The 18304-nt window shown below is 42.2% G+C and overlaps 3 protein-coding genes across 15 annotated transcripts in view; 1 reads left to right on the top strand and 2 right to left on the bottom strand.

Moving 5' to 3' along the window:
- Positions 1-10663, top strand: part of JADE1 (jade family PHD finger 1) — a 71623-nt gene extending 60960 nt beyond the window's left edge. For all 9 annotated transcript variants that reach the window (XM_068187900.1, XM_068187897.1, XM_068187904.1 and 6 more), the window contains 5 exons: positions 319-486; positions 1604-1720; positions 4392-4922; positions 6487-6604; positions 7125-10663. In XM_068187900.1, coding sequence (XP_068044001.1) covers positions 319-486; positions 1604-1720; positions 4392-4922; positions 6487-6604; positions 7125-8026 — 1836 coding nt within the window. In that variant the 3' untranslated portion in view covers positions 8027-10663. The remainder of the gene's footprint in view (positions 1-318; positions 487-1603; positions 1721-4391; positions 4923-6486; positions 6605-7124) is intronic.
- The window catches only part of MFSD8 (major facilitator superfamily domain containing 8), a 336831-nt gene that overhangs the window by 205899 nt on the left and 112628 nt on the right, over positions 1-18304 (bottom strand). The window lies entirely within an intron of this gene.
- Positions 12985-18304, bottom strand: part of SCLT1 (sodium channel and clathrin linker 1) — a 29436-nt gene continuing 24116 nt past the window's right edge. For 3 of the 5 annotated variants that reach the window (XM_068187908.1, XM_068187907.1, XM_068187905.1), the window contains exons 19-20: positions 16273-16351; positions 13547-15190 (exon numbers count right to left, since the gene is read on the bottom strand). In XM_068187908.1, coding sequence (XP_068044009.1) covers positions 15023-15190; positions 16273-16351 — 247 coding nt within the window. In that variant the 3' untranslated portion in view covers positions 13547-15022. Of the gene's footprint in view, positions 13227-13546; positions 15191-16271; positions 16352-18304 lie in introns of those variants that run through there. The other 2 variants (XM_068187906.1, XR_010998297.1) reach the window with 2 other exon arrangements.

The following is an 18304-nucleotide window of genomic DNA, read 5'->3' as shown; positions in this document are numbered from 1 at the left end:
AAGGACTAGGCCTGTGACAGCTCTAAGTACAAATGACTATCCCACAAGATACACAGAGCAAAGCTGGTATTTTCAGACCTGTGGGTTTCTCTGACAGCATCAAACCTGCACTTAAGTGCATTAAAGCTGACAGTAATTGGGATAGAGGGCTCCGTAAAGATGCAATCTTCTGAAAAATGTGCTCTTAATTATTTGCCATCCTGCACTTTTCCCTCTGAGTAAAAATAACTTGGAGAGTTGTGCGAGGCTGTGTGTAATCAAAGAAACACCGTGGTGTTTGCTCTGCTCTCTTTGCCCCCGCTGCCTGTGGGGATGCAGGCGTGCTACGGGATCCTGAAGGTGCCCGAGGGCAGCTGGCTGTGCCGGACCTGCGCGCTGGGAGTCCGGCCCAAGTGCCTGCTGTGCCCCAAGAAGGGCGGTGCCATGAAGCCCACCCGGAGCGGCACCAAGTGGGTGCACGTCAGCTGTGCTCTCTGGATTCCAGAGGTGGGTGCTGCTTGCTGCTTGGAACCCTGGCTGCTGAGAATTGTAGACTTTCTGTGCTGACCCCTAAGAGAGCACTGCATTTGACCTGAGGCCGTGGAGAAGGCTTCCAGAATGGAATGATAGAACTGGGATTATGAGTGTGGAGTTTGAATGGAAGTGTGTAATATCACATGGTGGAAAACTTAGAGTTTAAGGTTTTAGAATATAGTAATATATATGGGGCAAGATGGAGGTTTAAGGGCAGAGGCCGATCCTTCTTCTTCACCTTCTTCTTCATGGGTTTGGGTGGTATTGTGTAATTGGACAGAAAAGTCCACATCACGGACTTCGAGTGATTAGTTACTGGGTTAAAAGTAAAAAAAATTTAGGTGTCATTTCTTAATTAGATAGTTTAGCCTTAAAGGCCTTGTAGAGAGAGATATATGGCTCCATTTTTAGTTTGTTAGAGTGAAGTGCTGGAACTCACTGTTTGTGAGACTGTAATATAGATAAAAACTAATAAACATCTGAGTCTGAACAAGAAATACCATCTCACACATTCAATCCCAGCCCTGGCAAAAAAGAAGCAAAGACTCCACAGATGCTGGTCCTGAGATTCTGGGAGAGAAAAAAACTCCTTAAAGCATTGTTCAGCTTTGAAATGAAGTATAGAAGTGTCTTGGTTAGGTAAAAAGTCTGGCAAGGGATGATGCTTCACCTGTAAAGAAACTAATTAAATCCCCTTTGTCAATCAGAATTAGGCCTTGGAAAATGAGGCCTTTGCTGCTGGCAAAGCTCATTTAACAAGGACACCAGATACCATTTCACTTTGTAAACAGAACATTAAAGGTGAATCAGGAAAGTTTGAATCTGACAGAATTCCTGTGGGTTCTCAAAGTGTTCATCCTGTATAATAATCTTTAATTGGTGGGCTTCACCTTGAAACTGGTTGGTTTGTTCACAAAGTGAGAAACTGTTTCTTTTTTAAAAAAGAATTTTAGATCCTGATAAACGGAGGAATTTGGGACACACTAAATTACATAAACATGCAAGGAATTTGACTTCTTTAATAAAATTGTTTTCTGTTTTAGTTAACAGTGTCATAGTCACTCCAGTTTTTTGCCCATTTTTCTCTTAGGTGAGCATTGGAAGCCCCGAAAAAATGGAGCCCATCACAAAAGTTTCCCACATTCCCAGCAGTAGGTGGGCACTGGTGTGCAGCCTTTGTAATGAAAAAGTTGGAGCTTCTATACAGGTAATTAAACACAAATAACCACAGGTGTTTTCTTTTGTCAGTTTTTAGTAGATAGGAAAACGTGTTGCTCGTTGTTACTATGGACATAACTGACCTGATCCGCAGTGAGCATTTTACACTGGGCAGTGTTGTTTCACGTGCTTATTTATTTTGGGTTGTTAGCTGGAAGCACCTGTAGATTCTTTACTGTGGAAAACCATTCAGAAATGTTAGAAAATCTTTCTAAGAAAAAATTAAAAATCTATAAAGACTGAGAAAGATTTTTGAAAGAGGAGACACTGGAACAGCAGACAAGATGTTGATCTCCTTTACTTGAGAATAAATGATGGAGTGTAAGGACAGGTGACCCATTTGGGGCAGTGTTGTGCTTGTGTAGAAAAAGACAGTAAGATGTAGCTTAGCATTGTGGTGATGCTCCTCATTGTCAGAGCACTTTCAGCAGCAAAACAATCCTCAGGAAGCTCCCCGAGACAGAGAGGGATGATACTACAGTCTTATAAGGGGGCTGAGGTAGAGCTCTTTCTTCTGGGGCTAGCGTGGTGTTACAGGATCCATGGTGGTCAGACCAGCATTAAGACACAAAAATGGCTCAAGTCCTACTCTACTTTGAAATGAGTTTATATCCATTTCCATTTTTTCCTCTGCCCCAAGTTATTTGATTGAGGCTGCCAGGAAGAGCTGTAAATCAGCAACACAGCAGTAGTTCCAGTGAAACCTATCACAGTCCACTTCCATGTGAGGAATGTATGAAATAGTAAGTGTTAACTAGAGAAAATAAATCTGTCCACAGCATATAAATTTGCAACTGTAATCCCTCCTTGCAGAGCCATCCGCTTCCTCTTGGCTGCTGTTACGTAGCTGAAGCTGTTTTTGTCTGTTCTCCAGGCCACATTCTGATATGTGCGCAACAATTAGGGAAAGTGGCAGCTGGAAGTGTGTGTCAGGCTGGTCAGGGAGCAGCTGCAATAAGCTGGGAAAAGCAAGACTGCATAGTCCCCCAGGTTCAGCAGATTTCCTCCCGGTGAGACAGGCTTTCCCCTCTTCTCCCAACAAAACATGAGCCGCAGTAAGAGCTAATTATGGCTAAAGCACTTTTCTGTACTGCCCAGTGTTCCAGTTGGGATGCTCCTGGCCTGTTTGTTAGTAGGAAAGGGCAAAAGATGCTTTGGTATTTTTTAATCCCTTTTATATGTTGCTTTTATTAAAGACTGCTCATTTGACACCTGTGCAGTTTAAACCCTGCCATACCTTTATAAGCCATTTGGCTGCTGAGTCAACCTGAGCAGGAAAACCCAGAGGGGAGAAAGATTTGGCTTCTTTACAAAGCACTGTATAAACATCCCAGTGCACTGTGTTACTCTTTCAGGGTCAGTGGCTTGGGTTAAACATAGTTTTGTTTCCTAGTTAGGAGCACTAATGCTCATTTCCACTTCAAATCCTGTTCGCCAGAGGTGTGAGTGGGTCCAAACACATATGTATGTGTATTTGTATATATATACATATTTATATGTATTTAAATCTTTCAGCTGGTGGCTGGTGGTGTGTATGATAGCATTTTGCAAAAGGAAATTAGATATAATGGAAATGAAGTGCTAAATCAGCTGAACTAGTGCCCATCACTCTGTGATGGCTGGGTTCACTAAGTAGGAAGAAAAATGACAGCATTTGAATTTCCTGTTCTCCTCCTCTCCAAGGTGAAGTGAAGGCTGTGAAATGAAGTAATGGTTGACAGTGATTTAATATTTGACATTATAAAATTGGGATAAAGGGGGAAAAAATTCCCTTTGGTTGAGGCCTTTTGGATTGCATGGGTCCAGGTGCTGGGAAAGACTTTTAATTAAAAGTCTCAGACTGGCCTGGAGCCACCACAATGTTTATTTTTTCCCCCCACTGTGCTGGCACATTCCAAAAGGGAACACTTCGGTAATGGTGCTGTACACAAGTGGCTCTGGTGTCAGTGGGAGTGTTCTTCTTGTGTTTTTTTTTTGCGTGGAATAGTGTGGTGGGGCTAGAAGCGGGGTTAAACACTCCTGTCCCTCTGGGCCACTTGATCCTTGCCTGGCCTGGAAGCACTAAGTCATAATCCTAATTAAAGAGAGCAAGGAAGTACGTGCAGCTTAGAAGCAGAGCACGGTGACATGGTTCTTCTTCCAAAGGAGCCCCGAATTCTCCAACAGTTTTAGACAGTGTGTGTTGTAGATGTCGGTGAACCCAATGGGAAGAATGATGATGTCTGACTTATTTCAGAAGGCTGAATGAATTCTCTATTATAATTATGCTATGATACATTAATATACTATATACAAGAGGATACTAAAAACTACATGCTACTCTCTCTAACTATCCTAACTCTCTCTAACTATCACAACTCATGACCCTGTTCGCCAGAATCCAGACACAGATGGACACAGAATCCAGACACAGGTGGATCTCATTGGCCATCAGGCCCAAACAAGCCACTGTGATCCAACCAGGCATTCGCTCTAGGTAAAAAATTCTCCAAACACATTCCACAAGAGAAAAACAAGGAGCAGAAATAGAAATTGTTTTCTCTTTCACTTCTCTCTGTGCACCTCTATAAAAATCCTGAGAGAGAGAGAAATGTGCTTGCCACAAGTGTGGATTCTTAACTTTTATATTTATTTGGTTAATTGTAATTTATTTTCTCTAGTGCTCAGTGAAAAACTGCAGAACAGCCTTTCACGTCACCTGCGCGTTTGACCGCGGCTTGGAGATGAAGACCATCTTGGCAGAGAACGATGAGGTGAAGTTCAAGTCCTACTGTCCCAAGCACAGCTCCACCAAGAAAGCGGACGCTGAGACTTTGAGTGAAAGCCCAGGTCAGGAGAACAGGAATGGGATTCAGGACACCTCCCTTCCTGCCCACATGGACCCTTTCCACACCATGGATCAAAACCAGGAGGAGGCCCACAGGGTCAGCCTCCGCAAGCAGAAGCTCCAGCAGCTGGAGGATGAGTTCTACACATTTGTTGAGTCTTTGGAAGTGGCCAAAGTGCTGCGGCTGCCTGAGGAATCGGTGGAATTCCTTTACCAGTACTGGAAACTGAAGAGGAAATCCAATTTCAATAAGCCTTTGATTACCCCAAAGAAGGATGAGGAGGACAATCTGGCTAAACGGGAGCAGGATGTTCTGTTCAGGAGGCTGCAGCTCTTCACACACCTCCGGCAGGACCTGGAGCGGGTAAGCCCCGGCACTGCCTGTGCTGGCCACAGTTAGCAGAGTTTCCAAACTGTGCTCACCCTGAGCTGCAGCTCAGCTCACAGCTGTGCTGTCAGGCAAGGCCATTAACACTAAATTTCTGCAGAGCACAGCAATTGCCCTCTGCACACAGAGGTCAGTCACGGGGCCAGCAGGTCTTGGCATGTAGCATTCAATCACCTGCAACTGGACTGTCGTGTTTTTGCTTGTGCCTTTTTACTGATTAACTCTGATGGCTGTGGACTGTACTGCAGCCTCCAGTTGAAGGCTTTTCAGCTTTTAAGGGCTTTCCATGCTCCTTTCACCCAGTGAAAAGGATGATGAAACTTAGCTTGTTTTGCAGCAGATCTGTTTTTCATTGGCATAGCAGAGTAGGATGATGTTGCCCTGGACTTTCTGTGTAGGTTTGGGAGGTATGAAGAACAGTTCTGTAGGATCAGTTTGGTGTTTCAATAAGTACATCTGATCCTGAATTATTTTCTTTTTGGGTTAATTTAAGAGCTCTTAGAGCCAGAAAGAACACTGAAATTAGTTCTTCATGTCCCTACAGCACGTGGCTCATGTAGGCCATGGATGAAAGCTGGCTCAGGAGGTCCTACCTCAGTAACCTGTAGGTGAACCAGAGCCTTTCTTTCAAAATACTGTCTAACTTTTAAATCAGGACAGCAAGTTCTCATGGATGTACTACATCCTTTGTAAAGGATCCTGATGCCTAATTACTCTTACAATGAATTGCTGTAGTTTTTCTTTTGATTTTTCTCCTAGTTTCAACTCCAGCCCATGGCTCTTCTATAGCTGTTCAGATGGCCCAGATCCTAGCTGTTACCTGGGATCTTCTGTTCCTGCTCCACATGCTCAAGCTTTCTTGCCATCTTCTCTTTGATGAGCTAAATAATTAGAGTTTGTAACTATGTTCCCTAGATCTTAAATTTTTCTGTGTGTATCTTTTCTGTATCTAAATGCAATGTCAAACATGATATGTGATTTTAGTAATATTTTTAATATTTTACTACTCTGTTCCCATTGATTGTACATTCAAGATAATTTGAATTTTAAAAAAGGAACCTTTGCAAAAACAAGCACAGATCAGGCCACAAGGCTGTAATTCATAGGGCACCACCCTGTACTGAGAGAGGAGCCTTAGAATCATCCACCTGTACTTCTCAATCATTCCCTCATCTGGGAAGTATTTAATACTGAGTACATTCAAGGATTTCCAACATTTCCCTAGATTTTGTGTGTCTATGACTCAAGTGTTTGTAGAAGTTACTTCTGTGCTGTAGTTCTCCAAATCTGATGGAATAAACTGTCAATTAAATTGCCTGTCAATTCAACAGGTAATTTGTCAGTTAAATAGACTGTTCTCTAAGAATTGTGTTGAAGGTGGTTAAACTTAAATAGTTTAAATTTGAATGGTTTAAATTTTAACTGAACACCATTTGTTTAAATGGGGTATAGTACTCCAGCTACATTAATTCAAAGCACATGTAGGGCAATATCCTGGGAATACAATTCCTGTAAAACCCATCCCCTTGCTGTCTTCCAGGTGCGTAACCTCACTTACATGGTGACGCGGAGAGAAAAAATCAAGAGATCTGTTTGCAAAGTTCAGGAACAGATATTCAACAGCTACACAAAGCAGTTGGAACAAGAAAGAGTTTCAGGTATGCCTCAGTATTCCCTTCCTCATGTTAGAGCACAGGGACAAGGTTTGCTTAGAGGCTGTGAAGGACTAACAGGGCCTCATTTGTTCTCATTTCATTTTTCAGAAAGATGAATACCTTCAAAATTACTGCAGTGGCCAGATTATCCTTGAACTATTGAGTAACTAATAAACCACATTTTAGATGGCATCAGTGAGATTGGCTTGCTGGTTGCTTTTTGCCTCTGTCTCTGAGGAGTGTCTTTGTCTTAGTGGACAGAGGAGTGCTAGGACTTGTGTTTACTACAAGTGTAATTAGGCACAGGTAGAGGAAGATAAAACCAAACCAGCAGGATGTTGTGAAACCATGACATAGCCACAGAGTTGTGACCTAAAAGTGCAGGACAGGCAGCCAAATACCCATTTCTGATGTGAACACGTCAGGCATAAGGAGCAGAGTTAAAACAGGTACATTGAAAAACTGGTATTGATCTATACAGCTATGGGATTGCTTGGCTTGAACTTTGTTTGCTTCCATGCAGGTGTGCCTTCCTCATTCTCCTCCATGGAAAACACGGTGCTGTTCAACAGCCCGTCGCTGGGCCCCAACGCCCCCAAGATCGAGGATCTGAAGTGGCATTCTGCGTTCTTCAGGAAGCAGATGGGCACATCTCTGGCCCACTCCTTGAAAAAACCCCACAAGAGAGACAGGGTAAGAGACAGGTCTGGGAACGACAGCAAATCCCTGCTGAGGCAGTCCAGCCCGAGGGAAGGAGGTGCAGCTCCAGGCAGCTTTTTAAATTTTGACAAGCCCTTTGCTGAGACGCGGATTATATCGGCGCAGCAGAAAAACGGCGCCATTCTACCAGAGCACAGGAAGAGAAGAGACAATCGCCTGCAGTGCGAGGTGGCGAAGGCAGAGCTGAAGGAAAAGACTTCTAAACACAACCACAAACCGTTGAGACCCACGGAACTCTCTCAGAGGCAACTGGAAAACAAAAGGGCTGTGAACCACTCCGGTGGTAGGTCGGCGCCTGGCACTCGGAGGGATATAGTGCCTAAATGTAATGGGGGTCTGGGCAAAGTAAACTCTAATCAGACAGTAGTTAAAGTGCCTACCACGCCCACGAGCCCGGGGAAAAACTGGGGTGGATTCCGAATTCCAAAGAAAGGGGAGAGGCAGCAGCAGGGGGAGAGCCTGGAGGAGGCCTGCCGCCAGAACTCTGGCTACCCCTACCTGGGCGTGGGCAGAATTCCAGCCAAGGAGAGGACGAAAAGCAAGTTAAAGCCTGACAGTGAGAATGATGGCTACGACCCCGACGCCGAAATGAGCGACTCGGAGACGGAAGTGGCTGAGAAGAAGTGCAGGCAACAGAGGCTCAGTCCCAGCAGCAGCATCGGCAGGAGGACAGACATTATTCGGAGGAGCATCCTGGCGACCTGACTGGACACAGGGATGGGGGCACTAGAGTCACTGCCTACAAGCCAACTCCACCGTGGTCTGAGAGAAGAGCATTCTTGGAACTACAGACTGACAAACTGAAAGCCCATTTTTTCTGCGTTGTATAAGTATGTTTACATGCACTTAAAGCTGTTTTAAGCTCTTTGGTTTTGTTTTTTTTCCTTTGCCCCATCCACACCCCCTCACCCTCCCCATTTCTGTGAGAAGTTTGAATCTCCCTTATTTGCAACTTTCTTGAGTAAGCAAAAAAGTGACATCACTACTAAAACAGAAGTTGGGATGCACACAACTCACAAAAATCTTTTAAAAGGGGCTGGGGAGGATAGGAGTAATCAGGCTGTATTCATCCCTTCTAGCTAAAAGGCACTGAAACTTTTACTCCTTTCCCCTGACTTCTGGAAAAGCACAAGCTCTTAATTTAACTTGTGTGTATTGAATGGAAGGTGGTTGTTAGACCATACTGCACTGCACTGGTAAGTGCCATTAGAAATGCTCCCCATCCCTGGGCAGGGACAGCTCTTTCTCCTCTCTTTGCAGAATGTGTTCTGTTGTGTTGAGTTTGAGCACAGGTGGCAGCTCAAACCCCTCCCTATGCTCCAGAGTTTACATGTAAATGATGACCGGGCACAGCCAGGATGTTGCACTGGAAGAGGAGGAAGGGACAGGGCAGGGCTTGAAAGAGTGGGACTGACACAAAGGATGTTCCCAAATGCTCATTTCTGAGCAAAGGACAGGTCTGGGGGTTCCAGCACTCCATGGAATAACCTGTCACTCATAGTCAGGCACCTGCCTTCGGGAGTGTGATGACAATTCCAGACAGAAGTTTTCTGTGGCACTAGGCAGGAGGATTTCCCAAAGGCCACCACAGATGCACTAATGATATGTACTGGGAGAGTCAGGCTTATGACACTAAAAGGTTGCTTTAAATGGACACGAATATATATTTTTAAGTAGGGTAAAACACAAAGGCAATACATTGTGATTAGCTCTTTACAGTCAAGCAAAGAAAAAACTATTTCGTTCTATTATGAATTAGATTTGATGGAAAAGGGAACTTGTATTCTGACTGTGTACTTTTTTAATAATTGCAAGTGGCAATAATGAGTAAGCTGTGAGCAATAATATGAACAGGTTGTGAGGATACTTTTTTGTACGGAGTAGAGTGCACACATCGCAGTGGAGCATTAGGAGCCTGTACATTTTGGAATTTTTCATAGATGTAGGAGAGGTATGTACTGGTGAAGAGGTCGTAGCAGTGATATGTTAACAGAGAGACAGGCATAAAGAACCTCCTTCTCCTCCCCTTTCCCACTTCCAGCCTACTGTTATGGCATCCACTCACCTTGGAATGCCTGACCCTTGCCTCCCGAGGAGGGAACACTGACAACACAGAATTCCTCTGCCTAGGACTGAGGATTCAATCAGAAAAATAAAAAAGGCTTAACACCCTATCTTGCTATGCAAGTTAACATTATCAATTAAATATTTCACCAGAATGCATCCCTGTTTTAAAACTCAGAAGTCTTAACCTTTTGAGGAAGGGGAATTTTATGTAAGATAATACAATACAATTTCAAAATCCTGTTGATGGTCCCAAGAAGTCCCAAGAATAATACATGACTTACAGAGGTGATAGTCAGGTAGGGCACTGGTGACTGAGGTTACACAGTCACTCCTGGGATGTCTTCAAAGTATAATCAGAAGACAGAGAAAAGGCCAGTAAGTTCTACTCAACATCCAGCAACATTCTCCAGACAGGCACTGGTATTTTCTGTAAGAAAGAAGCTCATGACCACACAGGAATTGTCAAGCCATAGATGGAATACCCTAAATTTGGATTCTGAGTAAACCTTTAACCTCACACCCCTTGGACAGAGGTACCTTGTTAATTTGCACTATATCATGAACACTTATGTTGTGCAGAGTTAATGCCTTAGCTGCTTTGTCCCCTGGCACTGAGGGCAGAAAGCTTTGTGAGGTTTCCAGTGGAGCTGACCCCAAACCAAAAAAGGCTGTGGTACGACCAGCTCTGTAGGTTAGTTTTGTCCCTGTGCTTAGCCCTCAGCAGGAGGTGTTGCAGGTACTGCTGTGACAAACCCACCCCGTGTTTTACTGGGATTTGCTGGATTTCTGTTTCCAAGCGTGACCTTTCCTTGTGCTGACTGACCAAGAGATCTTTGATATGATCCGTGTGTTCTGTCCAACTGTAGGCTAGCTGAACGTCTGTAGAGTTTCCTGGAATGCCATTTGTTAGGTTATAAACTCACACAGATCTAAATGAAGGGTTCATGTTGTGTACAAATCTTGATTTCAGAAGTTTGAGACAATTGTGATGACATTTGTAAAACTTGTACAGATTTTTCACTATGTGCCTAGCTTTGGTGTCCATTCAGCTGAAATTAATTAATTAAAAAAAAGGTGCATGAAGAGAAACAGAAATAAAAAAGTATATGTAGAGATGACTATTTTATATTACATGGCCCAATCCTGTATTTATTTTCTCCCTTTTTTGAAGTATTTCTAAATACCTAGTTGAAACAGCTGTATTTTTTGTTAAAATATTCCGTAGAATTGTGCCTTTTGTCTGTATGTGAATAAATGCTGTACATTTTTGCAGTATGCTTGCCAGCAGTGGTTTAGACCTCCCTGTATTTGTATTTGGTTTCTTACAAAAACACTTCACTGCAATGGTCTGAACAGCTTTCATGGTTTAGTACAGGTATCACCATTCACACTGCAGCTGCAACATTTTGTAAATTTTTAAGGTTTTTTTCAGGACTGCGTATTACTGACAGCTGTGCCCATCCCATCAACAGCACACTGTGTGGTTTTGCCCTTGGCATCCTCACAGAGATGTTGCTTACCTCAAATAATTTACATTTGCAGACAGAGGATATCCTTGCAAAAAATCTCTGTATGTGTTCCACTGGAAAAGGAACATGAGGTTTGAACCCGTGGATCTTTGGGATAATCAGGCTGAAAGTTCATTCACACTCTGAACTGGCTGGGGTCATGCATTACTGAGAGAGCATTTTCTTGTATAGCAGGATTTCCAGGAGATGAGGATTCCTCTAAACTCCAGATGCAGAAATACAAAATGGACTTGGTGCTGAGCAAGAAAAAGCAAGGCAAGGCTGTGAAAGGACACCCTGAGCAATCCATCTTGGAAAAAAGACCTCCCAATTTGGGAGCAACATGGGAGCAGCCTCCTCTAGCCACCTCAGGGAAATGAAAGGAGGTGGTGGGTGTGTGATGACCTCCATGTCACCACATTGCTGTTCATGGTGCTACAAGGCCGACCAGGAAGAAACCTTTTCCTTTCCTGTGTCATCTGCTGGAGTTGCTCTCCTGCCTCTTCCCTTCACCATGAGGTGCTTGTGTCAATCCGTGCAGCTCCTGTTCTGGCAAAGAGCCACCACATAGCAGTTGCACCCCAAGGTGAAATGAATGTACTCATAATTAACAGGGAAGCATGCAGGTGCCCTGTGCTTCCAGGAACAAATACCCAAATCCTAAGAAGTGCCTGCCCCTTCCAGCCAGGTTTCACTTCACAGCCAGAGCCTGCCTTTGAAGAGTGAAGGGGATTAATGGCTCACACAAAATCTTCCAGGTGGCCTGTCATCATCTCAGCTGTGCATTATGCAAATGGAAACAAGATGCCTGGTACTTGCCTGCCTCTGTATCACTCTCCTGATTGGTGAAAATCTCACCCAAACAGCTACTTGGAGCTTCTGAAAAATGTATCCATGTTGTTTTGGAGAATCTTCAACATCTTTTAACCAAAACTGAGATTTAGAGATTGCAGTGAATACAGGCATCTATCAAAAAGAAAAAGCAACCACTGTAGGAACTAGTGGCTTTCACTGCAGGAAGCAGGAATTGTTTATAAGGGTGTATCCATCTTGCAGGCTCTACCTAAACAGCCAAGATTTCAGGAGGCAGCACAAAGTCTTGCTTCCACAGGGGGATCAGCCCAGCTCCATCCTCTAAAATGCAAATATGGTGAAGATTGACTGCCATGGACACACAAGTTTATGAATCCAAATGAGACACTTCCATCAAGCACTGGGCAAGCACTACCCAGCAGCTGAATGAGAGGTTAGAAACCTGAATTGCACTCTTCACATTTAAGTGGAAGGACAAGCAATTATGTCAATTAAGGCCAAGATGTGAGCACTTCAAAAATCAGTTAAACACCTATTGAATGCCTGTAATATATGCTAAAAGAGAAAATGGAGTTTGGCTGTAATTGTACAATGATAGCTATGACATGTCTCAACTACCAAAAAAAACCCATGTACATGAGGATTCCCACATCTTGGCATCTGTACAACTGAGACCCACTATTTCAAAAGGTAAAAAGGCTGGATGACTTCACTTTTGTGCAAACTGAAGTAAGAGAATGGAAGTTCCCAGATACGTCCAAACCAAAGAAGCAGACCAACAGAAAAGCAAGGAATTGTAAAATAATTAAGAAATTATTTTATTAAGAAGTATATTAAGAAAAAGAAGCACAAGTGCAGGAAGATTACAGCACTTAGGAATGAGCTGAGTAACCACAGCAGCATTTTCATTATTACCTGCACCTTAGGGGCATCAAACCAAACCAAACTGAATTCTTCATGCTGGAAGGCAACGGAGGCATTGTGCAGCTCAAACACTGACCATCAAAAGAGCAACCCTTTGGCACTCATGCTGTAATGAGTCTAATTATAATTCACAAAGGATCTTCAAATTGTTCCAAAGTTACCTGCACTATAAAGAAAAATTAAAGATACTGCACATGAGCACAGCCAAGATGAATTTCAAGTGTTACCGACTCCTTGTACACAATCTCATCACAGTTGGAGCTACTGGATTTTAGACCAAAAAAAATGAACGTTCCACAGCACTGTGTCAGATTTTTTCATTTGCTACATTAAAGGACTTGAATGACAACATTTTGCAGTCTTCTTCCAATCTTTATTGTGCATCCAGAGACAGGATCTTCATCCACTCCCTTTCTTACCAGAATTTAAGTTTTACAAGCCTTGCTGTGCTTTTGACTGTAGTGCTCCGATATGAAGTTTCTCCAGCAATGCTCTTAACTCCCAACATGGTGAATGATTAAAACACGTGTTTAAATATTTTCCAGATCCTTCAGGGAAGCGGCTTTTTTATTCTGTGTAGTTATCAGGCTGAGCTGTAATGAAACACAAGCAGATGATAGCTTTGTTAATAATTCTTTGCAGGATCAAAGTAACAGTAGAACTTCCATACTGAATGTGTGATGAAGGAGAGGGAACAAGCACAGGCAGTGTGACTTTCGGATGAACAGCAGGATTTACAATGTACTCTGTAGATGACTACTGCTTTTGTCTTAATTCAGATCCCAGAGAATACAAGATGATAGGTAGCAGGAATACAATAAAAGACACCTACAGGACAGATGTTTTAAACTTGTGCAAACATTATCTTGTATTTTTTATACTTCCTACTGATCACTATTATTTCAGAATACGCTAAGATTTACAGTCATTGAACTGCCCACAATAAAAGTGTAATTTCTAGGCTCCCTACTAGTCCAGCTCTAGTCTATATTTGATACAATTTTACAGTGAAGGTGGATAATGCAGTGAGAACACACAAGCCAGAAAGCAGCCCTCAGCCTATAAGTTAGGAATAGAGAGAATCATCACTGAGTCTGATGGAATTCGCATGGGAACATTCAGCCTTCTGGGGCCTAGTAGAGAATAAAGACCCAGACTGAAAAGAGAGGACATTCTTGCAGCACTACTGGAGACCTTTAGCAGGGACCCTGCCAGTATTTGTTTTTTTGGGGTGGAGAGAAAAAGGAAGGGGCTTGGCACAGCAGTTCTGAAGTCACTACGGAGCAGCCAGGCCTCTGTAGTAACCTCTGCCATGAGGGCAAGGCAGTTCTGAAGTCTGGCAACAGCACTTGGGCTGCACAACATCAGATGTCTTTGTTACCTTCCAGAGAAAGCCTGGCGAGGAACAGCTAATTGCCAGCGTTTTCAGGAACAGCAAGACCTCTTCCTTTATGTGCAGCAAGGCCATGAGTTTATTCCCTTGAAATGTGACATAAGGATGTTTGGGTTTTTATGGGAAGACAACATCTTAGAAGCGAGCATTAGAGCTAAGCAGATCCACATAATAAACAGGAGGTTAAAAAAATTAATTCCTCTTTCAGAGCAAATCTTCAGCAGCTGACTAGACCTTGTCATGACAGAGAGCATTTAGAGCCAGGAACCACAGCTTATGTTATGACAGCTTGGCAGCTTTGCCCATTTTATTCACTGCTGTTGGGAAAAAAATGCCAGTTGTCCTAACTGAGCAATTTAGTTCAGCAAAACATCTCCTCTCTGCAGTTCACATGGGGTCACCTGCATTAACAAGCTGTAATTTGCAAATGGTTTTCCTAAATCACTGTAAAAAAAGCAGGAGGCAGAAAGACCATCTTTACTTAATAGGAGGCCAACTTGAGTAATGAATTTCCTTGGCAAAAAAAAAAGAACTCAGTGTATAAACCCCCATGGGATTTGCTTCAAGTTGTACAGCTTAAACACTATGGAAAAGCTGAATACCAAGAGGGATACACTCACTCTCCTTTACCTCTCCAATGGCCTGGAAAGAAACAAGCATTTCCTACTCTGCACAATTTTTACCACTGCAGGAGCTGCTGCAGCTGTAACACACAGCCAATGGTAACTGAAGTGGGTGCACTCCAGACCAGCAAACAGGAGCTATAGTTATTTAAGAGTTTGTTTTGTCTTTGCTAACTTGCCATTTCTAAAGCTAGAAAGGCCTGTACACCTTCATTCACACATTCTGAACCATGCAGGTTTAATTCACATGAAACTGGTTTTCACACATAAACCTAAGCTGTCAAATAAACATCCTGTCAGAAGGTGACATGTCCAAAATCCAAGCTTGTTAAAATCCTGTTGGTAATAATGCTCATCAGTGATCACCTCTGCCTCAGGAATGATGTAAAGTGAGTACTTCTGCATATTCCATGTGCTTGGATAACACTTTTTGTGATCTGGGTACCTGTTGGGATGCTGTGGCTGCTCTTTGTTCTGCCTGGCTCAGCCGCCTCTGAAGCCTGTCAATGTATTCCCGATACTCCATCATCAATGTCTCATCCTGTGGAAACAGAATCTCTCATCACAATGCCAAGTTCTTTTTTAATGAATCCACTCATTCTGTAGCAAAAAAACCTTAACACAAGAGGAACATCAGAAATGGAACTGTTTTCCCCTTACAATAAAAGCCTGAGAACAAACTGCTGACACATCATAAGAGAATTTCCAGCTCAAATGTGACATCATCTGACTTCTCCAATTAATCTATCTGCAGAGGAAGTTTTACTCATTTCACCACCTTGAAGCAAGATGGATTAAGGCTGACATTTTAATTCAGGTTATTTAATCCATGCAACCTTACAACATAAATGTTTTAGCTATTTAGCTCAGAAGAAAGAGGAATACAGTAGATAATACAAATGGGATGATAAAACTGCTACAGATCTCCTCTGTTCCCTTCAAAGGGTCTCTAAAAAACCTTTCTTAACCAGCCTTTACTCACTTCTCATATAATTTTTGTCCTCTAAATAACACAGCACTACAAAAAAAAAACAAGACAGAAGGACTTATCCTGGATAGAACTGGATGTTATCACAGATTTTATAAGGCTGACAGGAAAGCCCTTTCCTAAAGTGGCCATTCATTATTCAACAATGCACATTCCCTGCCCTTAATCTTTAATGGATATTGCTTTTAGCTATATTCATATACGGACACAGAATGTAAATTCTGCATACACACAGCACGTGGAGAACTTGGTGTCTGTATGTGCCCCATTATCCATAATCCCAGTGTGCCTGCTCCTGTTTTGGGGCTTGCAGGGATTCACAGGCAGAAGTAAGTTCAGAAACATTTCCTGAAATTTGTCCAGAATTGCTAGATTAGTCACTTAGAAAGATAGAAAGATGATTTCCCCTTTCACTTTTGTAATTTGAGAGTAAAGTTCATTTGTCTTCCTGCCATTGGAACATGTCAGTCAGCAAGAAACAGTGAGGCTTCCCAATTGTTACTATCTCTGTCAAAAATGCTTAATTTTCTCTAAACCAGCAACATAACTCACCTAAATAGGTTTCTGCTAAGACTTTAAGTGTATGCAATTCAGGTTGTAACTGAAAGTAGCTGTCACATCAGGCATTATCTTACCTCCGTTACCTTCTCATTTGCTATTTCCAGCTGGGAAATGAGCTCCTGGCTACGAAGTTTTTCTTGACGCAGCTCACTTCTGGGAATCAGAAGAAAAGATGCTGATTGGCAAACAGTAGTACTTCAGTTATTGGAATGTAATTCTGTAGATAGTTCCATGAATTGTGGAGGCTTATGGTGGGTTTTAATTACAGGGTTACTCTTAAAACACCCATTTCAAAAGCACCACACAGCACTTCTTCATGCTGTGCATTCAAAACAGTAATGGCAGAGGAACAAGATGTATTTGTTGGAATCAGCAAGACTTTGTCAAGAGCAATTGACATTTTACAGGGTTTTTTTTCCTGTTTATTGAATCTTATTTTGGAGGCATGCTATCTAGTATGCAATAAATATAAGCTGCGTTTTGCACAGGAAGTTCAATATTGAGATTAACATTCTAATTAGTGTTCCATAACCAGACCTCAATATAGGCATTTTTAAAGGTGCTTTGAAGTACCTAAAAATAAATCATTCTATATTTGTGAGACAGACAACAATGTGACACTTTGTGAGGAAAATGAAAACACCACCTACTTCAAAGCAGTCTTTCCACTTTTATACTGAATGGGTTTTAGTGATCCTCAATTTACACAGTATTGAAGACAAAAAACATCTAGGTTATGACAGACAATCTCTGAGCTAGTGCCTAAAGGAAACAGTTATTGCCTTTTATCAGCACAAGAAGGATGACTAAAGACACAACTCCAGTAATTTTGGCCAGGGAAAGATGCAAACCTAAGTGAGCTGCTGTGACCACTGACCAGTCTCTACCACCTCATCTTAAATGCTCTACCTGCTGCTGAGACTGCATGCACTGCAAGGGAAGCTAAAGCCTTTATTTTTGAGGAATGGAGGTAAGGTAGCAGATACTTTAACCTCAGATCTTCGCCTTAAACTCTGCTATTTTAATGATGACACTTAGTTCTCAACAATAATTTGCTTTTATAAACTTTTAAACTTAGTACTTCATAAAAGTTTCAAAACTGAGATATGGCACTTGAAATACAAGGTGGCAATGCATGTGTAACATCAGGTCACCACTACGTCTGGTGAGGAGTTTCCACTCCCCTGTTCTCAACCCACCTTTTTAACCTTTCACCAGCCCCAGGCAGATATCACAAAAAACAGTTCAACAACTTTGAACTTTCATAGAAATGAGAGTACATCGGCAGATATTTCAATGCTGTTAAACAGTTAAAAATCACATCCAGGTTATACCTGTTATTACATGTGAACACTCTTATATAAAGTACGAATTAAGATGGCAGGATCAAGACAGTATGTTAGTATGCAACACTATTTTTGTAATTTTCCCTCTGTATTTTAGTACTAAGCAACAAATGAGGCATTTTCAATATAGGAGACCAATTTTTAGTCGCCCTAAAAATTCCCAGTTACTGAAAGGAGCCTGTCTCTTGTGCTTGTGCTGAGGTATGGAATTAGCATGCTTAGCAGTACAGACCATAAACAGATTTTACAGGCTCATACACAGCTGTGATCAAGAAATTATTTTTATAATGAGATCACACTGAACACATATTTAAAAGGAAACAGTTTAACCTTGTAAGCATAAGGAAATGTGATGGCTATTAAGCTAGACAATTGATTCAATCTGAGTGTTAACCCTCCCCCAAATACAACTTATGAGATCTCTATATTAGAACTGAACAATAACCCCAACTGCTAGATAATTACATCAGCCCCCACTGCACACTGTCTTTGCTAAGTGAGTAGGAAACAAAAGGTGAGCTTCCAGCATTTCAGCAGACGGGCGATAAATCCGCCAGCTGCAGCAAGTACTTTCTGCAAAGCTCTCATGACAAATATAGCATGTGCCAGCTGTTTTTTTGGTTGAATTATACTATAACATGCTTCGGTTACTCTTAGTAATTGTGAATTTTCTATACTGCCAGTACCTGCAGCTGTCTCTCATCCTGGTTTTTTTCTTTAATCAACATCTTAAAATAAGCAGCTATGGCTGCCAAACATT

The sequence above is a fragment of the Anomalospiza imberbis genome, chromosome 4, assembly GCF_031753505.1.
Source record: "Anomalospiza imberbis isolate Cuckoo-Finch-1a 21T00152 chromosome 4, ASM3175350v1, whole genome shotgun sequence".
NCBI lineage: Eukaryota > Metazoa > Chordata > Aves > Passeriformes > Viduidae > Anomalospiza > Anomalospiza imberbis.
Note: the sequence above shows the minus strand (reverse complement) of the source record. Positions and strands in the feature narration are given on the sequence as shown.